We start from the raw sequence: 12735 nt of genomic DNA, 5'->3' as shown, positions 1-12735 counted from the left end.
CGAGTAGATTTGGATTCTACAAATGCTTAGGAAACCTTCAGCTCAAGCCAAAAAGGCTGTCTGAGGCCCACGGACAACTCATCGGCCGGGTATCACGTTGTGCGAGGATAACACATCGCACGGTAAGAAAATTGACCAACCACAAAAAAGCCCAAACGCCATAACTCGTCTCCAAATTTAACAGATGAGGCGAGCTGACTTCGAAAAGTCTAATGTAACGTCAAAATTACCGATTTTAAGACAAAATTGAAAAAGAAATCAGGAGAATAACTGTCACTTGTCTTCAAAAGTTAAAGCTTTATGGATATTCGTTAAAATGATAGGTCTTTCATAAGATGCCTTTTTGACGTAATCGGTCTACGAATCTAACAGTTTGATGACTTACCGCGAATACGACATTGATGCCAATAAGCATGCACTTCGCGATGCCCTCACAGCACCCCATTTTGATGCAGCTTTGGCACGGGTTGGACCTCTAAGCGCTGAAAAAGATACGGCCGAGCTTATGAGCGAATAACTTTTTCATTCGTGACATGAAGTACGAACAAGAATGGGCATCACACTACTCCCCACTACATGTACGTCATGTTATAATCTCAAAAACCATTTGGGTTTTTAATTTTTACCGAGAAAACTTACGTGGTGCATATCTGAGATGGCCGTACGACATTTAAAGGTTTTGGCGGATGTGATCATTGGCGAATTATTAGTTAAAATTTGAGCCACAGGCTTACCCTTACCTTATTATTGCGGTACTCCTCTTCAAATCAAAATATCAACATATCAGATAACTTTTTCCTTGTTCCGGACGATTTTTGACACCAGTGTATGTAACTAACAGTATATATTGAGTGTGATTTTGTGATCAGAAAATCGAATACTAGGCTTGTCTGTATATATTCTTTACTGCTACGCCATGGTTAAATATCTTGCTGTAGCGTATATGCAGGCTTATTTCGACTGAGCTATGAACCCGCGCCAAATTTGCTTCAGCTTTTGACTTGTTTGTTGACATATGTGTACACAGCTATTGGCATAGCTAAGCCTAGCTGAAGTTTGTGAAAAGGGATTACGACAGTATACATGTATCAATCCTTTTTATGGTCCTGAACCCTGTCCTGAACGCGAATCAAATAAGCCTAGCTAATAACCTAATGTATAGACTTGATCGGTACACATTGCCAGTGCAAATGGCATTATAGGATTAGCTTTATATTTAGGCACATGACGTAGGTCTTTGCCTAATGTTAGCCGTGACTTTAGCTAATGTTCGCTTGTTGAGTCACGAGTTTCGTGACGCCAGACGGTTTACACCGACATGGCCCACAAAGCGCTTGCTTCTTTTGACCATTAGCAATTCATTGTCTTACTAGGTACGATAATAAGCAGGCCACAAACATCACTGTAGTGTTTAAAGTGCAGTTGAGTAGGTTCTTCGGGCATGCGAAAAGAACACCAGTCTATCAAGTCAACTTTATGTTGGATTTGGTAAGGGGAGGAGAGGGGTCAAACCAGTCAGAAAATTGTTCAAAGCGATGTTAAGTGTGAGTGACGTTTGCATTTCATTATTCTGAAGAACACATTGCCTTCTTTTGGGGACACCATGTATTATTGAGATTAACACGTCCAAATACAATACCCGATCGCGTTACCAAAGAAACGCCGTGATAGTAAGAGTGTCTACATAAAATATACCGTCCTCTCCGTTGCTCTTCAGCCACGATTTCCTCAGAGCAAGGCGACTAATTTTCCCCAATTACCCACCAACATGTCCTTATCATTATGGCGTGTAATTTCATGAAATTCCATCGATTATGCTATGATTACAAGAAGCCATTTAGACGCAAACCATGAGGATAATTAACGGACAAGTGCCAGTTAGTCATCGCCCTTGCGACATCACAGGGACAGCATCCAATAACACCATTCTGCTTCTCAGACAGATCCGCTTCAAACTACCTCTGTCGTTTCCATGGTTGCGCATAGCGGAATAATCCAGGCCATGATGACCCGGCTTTGTTCAAATAGTTCATAGCATAACACTTCACAAATGTCAATCATTGATTATAAAGATGCATACGATATTACATCAAATCTTGTTAGAAAAACCGCTCATGTTGGCATAAAAAAATTGATGATAAAATAACCGCTGAATATGTCTTGCAGACGTCGCTATATTATGAAAGGAGTTCTGTCAAAATGGTGGCTGTCCTAATACCGCAGAGACGGAAGGCATCATCCCCGCTTCTGTATCTGAAAATATATCCAGATTCATAATGAGGCTCACGCGCCAGTCGATGACATCATCGGGTCGTCATAAAAGACGGATCGATAATAGACTGTGCTTCTCCTACGCTGTGCACAGGCGGCTTATCCTGTGCATCTCTGCAACTGATGATGAGCAAGGACATTACTCTCCGACACTGATGTCTGGATTTTACCACCAAAATGCGCGAGATAGTGCACCTCCAGGTTGGGCAATGTGGCAACCAAATAGGATCGAAGGTATGTGGAAAATATTGAAAATTTCTGTCATGAGATTTGGAATATGTAATCAGATTTTAGTGGAATCTGCATTCATTTGGTTTTCGTGTATTTCAACAACAGTCATGTCTGTGCTTACTGTGATCTGATGATGTACCGCAGGGATTTGAGGTCTTAATGTCTATGGTGTCTGTTGTTGAATCTCCGTATGCCTACTTGACGACCATTTAACGTATACTACCCTAAGTAGATGATATGCTGATAGGATAACATGACGTGAGGTATATTATGTTCATAGACACATTGTTGCTTCTCGTATGGTGTGATTAGCAATCCTTCCAAATTTCTGGCCCTGCCGATAACTGTAGTTGCGAGGAGGAATTCCACCTGAAATCACTGCCCCTGATCACCCCTCCAATGCTGTGTACCTGCCGGCATTCGCCGTTCAATCCCCGCCAGCTGTCACCGCCCATGCTGCATTTTGCAAGGCTTGTTTTATGTTCGGGTATTGTCGGGTGTTTCCGATCGGATGCCGGACATTTTATCTAGAATGACTTGAGGTGCAAGTTGTCATCATCATCACCACCACCGAAGGCGTCTTCATCATCTTAGATATTCTTTCCTGGTGATATCAAACAACCGTTACAGTGTCTATTACCAACATGTCATGTCACTTGTTTTGCTTCTAATCTGAGAGCATGCATTCGCTGAGCCACTATTGAAAAGTCATCCATGGTGACACGTTGACTTTACCAGCTAGCTCATCCATCGATCCAATACTCCAAAACGTGGGAACCTACCTATCATCTCCTGCCAAACACGATACCCCGGCAGGAGGAAAATATTTATAACTCGCAGTGACGTTAAAGCCGTCAACCCTTTCAAATTGTATCTCCGTGTGCCCAGGTTCTCTCCTCACACATACATCTGACAATCAACCAAGTCTCATTCTGAATTCGCATTACCATATTTCCTCTTGTTTTACCAGTCAATGACCTGTCACGGCCAGAATAATGGCACTTATGAGAGTGCTATCGATATTCGCTGACAGTAATAGCCAATGATGCTCATGTTTACGCTTCATCATTGCTATCTATTGAAGGCGATTAAATTCATCGGTAGCACTATTTCAAAGGACTTCAATCAGCCTTTGAAGCTCCTGACACTGAAATGCAAATACCATGCGATGGAGTCCGACAGTTTTACCAATATTTTATTGAATGATTGAAATGCATGTGTTTCTGTTTGCATGGCCAATGCATATTCTACATCTGGACCAGCATTGTTCAACGAATATCATGTGGAAGAAGTCGGCATTACTAAAACACGGAATTCTGCGGATTTCCGCGGATGACGGAACGGAGCAGTCCTGCTGGAGCTGATCGTATAGCTGGCCCAACCAGACACTGGGTCTCTCCAGCCAAGGGTCAGAATCGAATAGCATTCCGCGATAATGACGTCACTGCAGCTGCTGCCCTCTATTTCCCCATCGCTGAATTACAGGCAATGTCGGACAAACATGCGGTTTCGTAATGGATTCAGGCTTTCTAACTAGGGCAGTTAGATTCAATCTGGCACATGTCCGAGTGTTGGAAATACTACATAATTGTTCAGAATATTTCTCTCTCTGACTCTATGGTATCATTCATGCTAAAAACAATGCAGGGTCAAAGATAATTGACTTTGAAATAAGCTCAAATGCGTAGAAATAAGTGTCGATGTCCGACTGTCACGTGACTAAAACGTCATCAATATCTTATTCAAATGACCTTGTGAGCTATAAATAGTAACTTCGCGGAATGCTATTCCATCATCTAGGAGCCTATAGCCGACTGGTTACCTCGGCTTGCTACTACGCAAGAAGGCTCGGGTATTGAAATCTGGCTATGGCTGGGTCCGAAAGAGATTCTTGGTTATTGATTAGATGTAACTGCAGGCTGGGATGAAGCGATCAGATAGAGGATGAAGAATGGCCAGATGGGTTGATTATGTGACATACGCATGCATCATGGCATCGTTAGTATCGCACTGTGACAAATGCACTTGAACTTTGTAATTATTATGCACCAGCATGGTTCAGATCCGTGTAATCGTTAAAGCGACCGTGAACGGCTGCTTTCATGAAATCTATTGTCAAAAAGCTACTATCAGCGGTATCAAATGGCGGATGACGACATTACTAAAAATATCGCTGTGTCATTCTCACGGCGCGTGCTCTCGTAAACTATTGGTATAAAGTTATATCAATCCCTAGACCCGATCACGTCGTTTTGGAAAGCTTAGAATTAATGTACATGTATACTGCTTAGTATGCTGAGTGCAAAGAATGAATTACATACATGTACACGTATGACACGCGAAAGGAGAATCAAGTCAGCCGGCGAAAACAGGAATTTGGCATTATCATCTCCTGTAACCTAAGAAGTGAAATCATGGCACCGGGACAGCTGACTCAGCCAGGTGCCGAGCTTAAAATGTGCCTCATGTCGCTCCATGCTTTCCCCTCTTATTGGCACTTATTTGGCGAATGCTTTGCTGTGAGCCAAATCACATTCTCAAATGCTGCTCTCGGAAGTGCCTGATTTATATTGCATGTCCCGCCCAAACTTGGAGCTTATCGACTGGCGGTCACTTCAGATATAACTGGTGATGGTTCCATTCTAAACCAGGTAGTAAGAGTTCACCCCAAGCTACCTGTGTTCCACAGTCACTGCTTGGCTTGTCACAACTCTCAGACTGATATTTGCACCTCCCCAGCCCAATACGGGCCAGTTACATGAGCTCGGCACCTAGTACCTTAGACGCATTCCGCAAGTGAACGATCATCATCAAAAAGAGCCAGAAAACGCCAAACCATGTACGCTCAAAATGTATTTCATCCATCTCTATTTCAGTTCTGGGAAGTGATATCCGACGAGCATGCCATAGACCCGACAGGCGCCTATGTGGGGGACAATGTCCAACAGATAGAGCGCATCAATGTGTACTACAATGAGGCGGAAGGCCAGCAGGGTGAGTGGTCTAGTCATCGATCGAGAACTAGTAGTGGGCGAAGAAAAGATATCAGCTTATATACTCGAATTTCATATCTATAACCGTTTCTGAATACCGTATTCAATCCTATTTTTTAGTCGAACCAATTACTATTCACATGACCGTTCATTGCCATCCGACATATTCAATTAGGATGGACCAGAAATTGGTGATAACATGTTTACTGGTGGTCATGATTTCATATCACCCCTTGGCCTTGGGACGTTTAGAGCATGTGTTATGTTTGTTGTCATAGCTCAAGTCACTATTTTGGACTTTTTTTGTCAGTGACGTTGACACTTTCTTGTATCCAACAAAAAACGTGATTCACTCAACTTTTCAGCTCAGAGGTACGTGCCAAGGGCGATCCTGGTGGACCTTGAACCCGGAACCATGGATGCCGCGAAGTCGGGTCCCCTCGGGAAGATGTTTAGGCCGGACAACTTCGTTTACGGTAGGTATATGAAGACGGCATGCGTCTGGGATATCCACTACTGAAGCAATGATATTCTGCTGACTGTGGCGTTTTCGGCGTTGTTGAAGATTGAGTTTATAAAACCAAATACATGTAATTGCTAATTGGCACTCACTGTAAACAAATATATATTCACGATCTAAATAGTTCTTCAATCAGACGGGTTATTCGTAAATACAGAAAAGGTACTTTTGTTATACGATAGTTACACGCTTTAACCCATCTTCAAACAATGATCGGACTTATTCTCTAGAGGGACTCAATTAAGTGTCACAACGACTCTTCTGCTATAGCCACTGCGATGTACACACGTTTGGGTGAGCTTACTAGTTGAGGAGGAGTTTCGGTTTTCCGTTAACTTTAGAGCGAAATAAAGTCTCGTGCTCACTGTTATTCAAAATCCCCTCTCCATAAACAGTCATGAATGCAATTACTCATTTTATTTCAGGCCAGTCTGGCGCAGGCAACAACTGGGGCAAAGGGTACTACACCGACGGCGCCGACATCGTGGACGCCATCTTGGATGTTCTGCGCAGAGAGGCGGAACACTGCGACTGCCTGCAAGGCTTCCAGATTGCGCAATCAATTGGTGGAGGCACGGGCTCCGGGCTTGGTACGCTTCTCTCCAGCAAGATACGCGAGGACTACCCCGACAGAATCATGAGTACCTTCTCGGTGGTGCCTTCCCCAAAGGTATCTGAAGTCGTGGTTGAGGCCTACAACGCCATGTTTACGTTTGAAAAACTCATCGAACATTCTGATTCTACTTTCATCATCGACAACGAGGCTCTGTATGACATCTGTTTCCAAACTTTAAAACTCCCCTCTCCGACTTATACCGACTTGAACCACCTTGTTTCCTATACGATGTCAGGGATCACAACATGTCTGCGATTTCCTGGACAACTGAACGCAGATTTGAGAAAGCTAGCAACAAATCTCGTACCCTTTCCGAGATTGCATTTCTTCATGCCTGGGTTTGCACCGCTGACGTCACGAGAGACGCGGGAATTCCAAGCATTCACGGTGCAGGAGTTGGTGCAGCAAATGTTCGATGCGAAAAACATGATGGCCGCGTGCGATCCTCGGCATGGCCGCTACTTAACCGCGGCCGCGATTTTCCGCGGAAGACTCTCCATGAAAGAAATTGACGATCAGATGCAGTTCATTCAAAACAAAAACAGCAAACACTTCGTGGATTGGATCCCTAATAACATTCTGACATCAGTGTGTGATATTCCGCCAGCAGGTCTCAAGATGACCTCGACCTTCATCGGGAATAACACGGCGATCCAGGAACTATTCCGGAGAATCTCAGAACAATTTTACAAAATGTTCACACGGAAAGCGTTCGTGCATTGGTACATGGATGAAGGGATGGACATGGAGGAGTTCAACCAGGCAGAGGCTAGCGTGAATGACCTGATTTCTGAGTATCAGCAGTACGAGGATGCTACGACGGGATTTGACTCTGACGAGGACGAGGAAGCGACACCAGCAGATGAAGAAGTTATGCTCATAGACTAGTGCTTAGTGCTTTTCACGGAACGATTCTATATAAAATATCAAATATTAAAACCGTATCGAAAAATGACGAAAATATATATATTTCTTGCATTAGCTCTAGTGTAGACGAGTTGTAAAAGCAAGCTTCGAGCAACTGCTAGTCCAATTATTATTGTCACATAATTTGTTTTTTTACAGTGTGGAGGAGGCTGCATATTTGTGCATGTAATTACAAATGTAGTTGTAGTGGCATGAAAATATAAATTGTCTTAAGACGCATATATCGAAATACCATGATGACTAATGGTATTGATGTAGGATTTTTCAAAGTTCTTAAACGGAAGCTTAAAGCATGGCTAGCATTCTAATTGCTTTGGGAAATATAAATTTCCTTCTGTCATTTGTGCATCATACTGAACTTCCAGCGGTATTGCATCCGTAGCCTCCGCGCGTTGTCTGGAAGCTAAGCAATTAATGACAATACATTGAGGGTCAATATGTTTGTGTATGTAAGACTAGAGCAAAATGATTCTTTGAGGTAGATCTTTTTTTTAAAAGACAAAAAAGCTCTCTCTTTGCATGTGTAGACTACCAGTAGTGCATCAAAGGACGCGTATTACCATTATACATGTATAGGCCTACTCGCAATGGGTAATATCAAGAACTAATAAAGACAATTCTTGGTAATTAAGTTAATGCTTTTGTATTGCGCAAAGACTAGATAAAAAATATGTCGGAATGTTCGTATGTTTGTGCGAAAACTTCAGCAGCGACCGGTGGAATTGGTGGTTCTTATCTGTGTACTTTCAGTGTATCGTGTACGTGTTGCTGCACTCTGGTACAGCGGGCATATTTCCTGACCTTGATTTTCAAGTGCGATTGTCTAGTGCGCCGTAGCCTAAACATTATTTTCATCATTCTTTTATTTAAATTTCACGAAACAAGCGCGCCGGAACAACGGTAAAAAGACCCTTCAATCACTACAGAGCATACGTAGGCATGCATTGTAATACAATACAGATAACAATGTATAGGAGCGTGCTTTACCAATAGCATTCCGCGAAGATGACGTCACTGCAGCTGCTGCCCTCTATTTCCCCATCGCTGAATTACAGGCAATGTCGGACAAAATGCGGTTTCGTAATGGATTCAGGCTTTCTAACTAGGGCAGTTAGATTCAATCTGGCACATGTCCGAGTGTTGGAAATACTACATAATTGTTCTGAATGTTTCTCTCCCTGACTCTATGGTATCATTCATGCTAAAAACAATGCAGGGTCAAAGATAATTTACTTTGGAATAAGCTCAAATGCGTAGAAATAAGTGTCGATGTCCGCCTGTCACGTGACTAAAACGTCATCAATATCTTTTGCAAATGATCTTGTGAGCTATAACTTCGCGGAATGCTATTGAAGAAAAGGGCAGTTGGAGAGTTTTTTGTTTTTGTAGAATTGGATGAAATTTGAAGGGTCTTCCATATCGTTTCCCAACATGTGTATGTAGTGTATGGTCTGTATGTACAGGTCGCCATATATTGCATGTACATGTATTATAATTGGTTATTTATACTCCATGAACAGTGTTATTTAAATGTTATTGTATGCACAGGTCGTCACAGTCATTGGCTAAAGATCTGTAAGCCTCACCACCGGATATTTCTAATGTTTTGTTAGTCAATGTTCCAGGGTGGTATGGGAAGCGGCGCTTTGCAGATTGTGCATGACAAGTCACAATAACGGCGGGGCCAGGGCCTACTCAGTCCTACTGGTGGCCCTTTTGTGGACCTCCGGAATGTATGGTCCTAGTACAGTACAGAACGGATAGGCTACCGGTATTCACGAGGACATCCCGTATAATCAGATGACAGTGCTTCAATGTAAAAAAATGTATACATGTACATTTATTCAATTTTGTACACTTACATTGTTCAGAGGCTTAATTCCAATGGATAATGCGATGATTGCAAATGCAGTGCGTCTCAACTGAGCGACGTCATCATGACTGTGTCTCGGTAACATCATAACATTTTGACTGGCACAGTGCATTGGTCGTGTAGAAAGTTCTTGTGCTGGCTGAAAAATAATAAAAGGAATGATATTTGATATTTTGGCCACGGGAAGACCTTGCGAGGAGTAGTTATTAACATGCTTTTGCGTTATCTTATAGGCAATTAGGCCTACGGCCGTCTTCGAACCAGGTCATTTAAATGCCGACGGGACATTGGACCTAGCACTGGGCGATGTGCTGATCTGTATTGCATGGTTGCAATAGTTGTGAACTGGATTTCACAAAAACACGACCTTGAAGAAGTGTAAAACTCTTGTTGTAGATTGATTTGATATTTGACTGTTTATTTTCTTACTTGATTAAGCTCGTTGTTGCCTTATGTCTTTGGCAGGATTACTTGAAATTGGTATCAATGAAAAAAAAACGTAGCGATTGCAGCGCATCCCAGTGCAGTGGTAGAGGTTGAATTCCAGGTTAAATTGCTATTTCTATTTCGTAGATTGTTTTCTGAATGGTGCTATTAATGGTACATGTATATATTAATAGGGTTTATAAACTTCTCGTCACTTATTTGTCTTACTTTGTTTTTATTAACATAGATTAAAATCATTTACTCAAATCCGTGCCTTCTTAACTTTAAATAGTTCAAATTTCCTTCTGGTCTCATCGGGGAGCCATAATGGGAATGTGTTTTTCAACCAGAACAACCGAACTTCCGTTAAATGAGTGAATCTTGTGATGATTAGATAATTATATCCTCGTCACGCGTAAAGTACTCGCCAGGGTATGTATTATGAGTGGTTGGTTCTCAACCTTCGCGTGGGGATTTGGGCAAGGCATTGTACCGAAACATAGAGAACAAAGGGATTTGCCGTATACTCTGCCATTACATCACTTGAATAGAATAATCCATACTTGGTCACATGTATAAAATAATACACTCTGTTTATGGCTGATAATCAATGTGAGTCTGACCCATAGTTCACCTTCTCAATTGATACGAGACAAAATCAATATGTTACTTTACAAAACTCTCAATATTGAATTCAAACAATAAAACTTACTGGGCAATGTTATAACCAACGTTTCGATGTTACAGAGGCCTGCGGCTGTCCGCGAAGTCCACATTCACCATAGTGTCATTTTTAAGGCATATATACCAAAATGTGAATACAGTCAACCATCGATTTTGTATTGAGGCTTGAATCCAGCCTAACTTGGTTCTCAATTTTTCCTTAAATGTGATGTTTTTATCGGGATTCTAGAAACAGGCAAAGAGGATTTCTAAAAGGTGATACTTTGAAGAACAGGTGTGAGTTCCTGACTTTTCCATCTAATTTGCTCCGATATCTCTATAGGGCAATGCCTGATAAAACGAGATAAAGTGGCTTCGTTCTGGACGGATGCTAAGATCTGGTTTCAATATGGGCGGAAGGGTCCCTTATCCGTTTGTTGCGAGATCGATAGAACCTCTAGCGCGATTTTGTTTAAGTTCTTGGCAATGTACTGAAGTGACCGAATTGATCTAACACTGTCTCCACCCAAGACCTCGTCGGAACAACAGTGCTACCCCTTACAAGGTTCGTCTAAACAAATGTACCGGTATACACTCGCGGCCGCGGGATCTAAAGGTAACGCCACCGCGATAGCAGATAGTCAGGTTGAGAGAGTTGATCGCAATACAACTGTGCCCCTGTTGCGACGCCTATGACGCCAGCGTCGCCGCGGTTGCTTTTGCATTTCTGTACCAGTTTTTCTCAATGCCACTTTCACTTGAAACTACTAATATGCGGTGAAATCATGATTTTGTATAAGACAAATTCTCTGGACAGCCGCCATTATCACAAGTTTTATCGTAGAGCGGCTCAATGCATTTTCGTTGTTGCAGTGAATCGATCGTCCTTTATCATTTGCATTTCGATCTGTCCGGAGCGCCTACCTTCGGGGAAAGTCGAGTTTAATCGCGTCTCCACTGGTCTAAAGAAGATACGATGTACCATGCTGCTTTTATTTTCGCCGCACAGACGGCAAATGATTGTCCCAAACTATATCTGTGACCCGCTCTACCAAAACTAGGCGCTTGTCGCATCTGAAGTTGACAGGTTGATACGGACTTGTTGTTCATTTCCCTATTGTAGACCTTTTGTGAAATGTGACCAAATCAGTTTGTAATAGATTTCACAAAAGGTCTACAATAGGGAAATGAACAACAAGTCCGTATCAACCTGTCGAGTTCAGATGCGACAAGCGCCTAGTTTTGGTAGAGCGGGTCACATCTGTGTTCGCCAAAGAAAGTAAGTGGGGAAGTGAGAAAGATCGACACGCTGCTCGACTTGATTTTAGCATTGTCTCTGCATTTCTCGTTGACCGCGCCGGTTTCTACTACACAGCGCAAAAGGAGTAATTCTGAAACGCCTTGTTAACAATGTTTCATTTTTAAAACGGATAATGTATCATCCTCATTTTGACCACGGAGGTTTGGAGAACCCCTTAGGTTTGTATGAAATGTTTCGAAAGCCGATTCTCTGTGGATTATGCATAAAATCTATCAAGCTTTTAGACTGGTGTTGTAGCATAGAAATTGATATCTCACCGTCTGTATTGATTGCCTCACCAAACACAGCTTATCGGCTGGCGCTATCATTTCGCCGAAAACCTCGTCTGCTGCCTCGCTTTTGTCCAACATTTCAGTTTCACCCTCGGGGCGTTTGATGAAACAACAAATACCGACAGTGAGGCAACAGTTCTCATAAACCCAAGTTGCTATAACTGTATAATCCAAACGATAGCCACAATTTCTACCGAGGTGTGACAAAGTGCATCAAGGCTATCGGTACCTCCGGACAGTTCCGGTGTGGGTATGAGCAACGAATTATTATAAACACCGGATGACATTCGGCCGGCCGAACCTCGAAGAGACACAGTGCAGGAATTGGGTGCTTCGACCCGCTATGCCCTCAGGCAGGAATGTATTGAAAAGGATATCAACGGCACCAACGCTGGTAACAGATTCTGACCACGTCCACGACAGTGGTCTAGCCGCGTTTCACGACGACTCGTATATGGTAGGCGGGAGGGGACATAAATCAGAATATATCGGCCGATTAATAACTTGCGCCGCAAAGGCCTCCCGCGAATGATGCGCCGCAACAATGCCCCGCTAAAAACACGCCGCAAAAGAATGCGCCGTAAAAATCTTGCCGCGTGACCCAATTTAAACCAATCAGGAG

The 12735-nt window shown here is 42.7% G+C and overlaps 1 protein-coding gene across 1 annotated transcript; it reads left to right on the top strand.

The window, feature by feature from the left end:
* The first annotated feature begins 2345 nt into the window (after positions 1-2345).
* LOC135499757 (tubulin beta chain-like) lies at positions 2346-10073 on the top strand. Its single transcript, XM_064790704.1, has 4 exons — positions 2346-2505; positions 5379-5496; positions 5861-5971; positions 6441-10073. The coding sequence occupies exons 1-4, from the start codon at positions 2449-2451 to the stop codon at positions 7517-7519; spliced, it is 1365 nt and encodes a 454-aa protein (XP_064646774.1). The 5' UTR covers positions 2346-2448; the 3' UTR covers positions 7520-10073.
* Positions 10074-12735: the final 2662 nt, after the last annotated feature.

Source organism: Lineus longissimus, chromosome 15 (assembly GCF_910592395.1).
Source record: "Lineus longissimus chromosome 15, tnLinLong1.2, whole genome shotgun sequence".
In the NCBI taxonomy this organism is placed as follows: Eukaryota; Metazoa; Nemertea; class Pilidiophora; order Heteronemertea; family Lineidae; genus Lineus; species Lineus longissimus.
The sequence above is the reverse complement of the archived record's forward strand: the minus strand, read 5'-3'. Positions and strand labels throughout refer to the sequence as shown.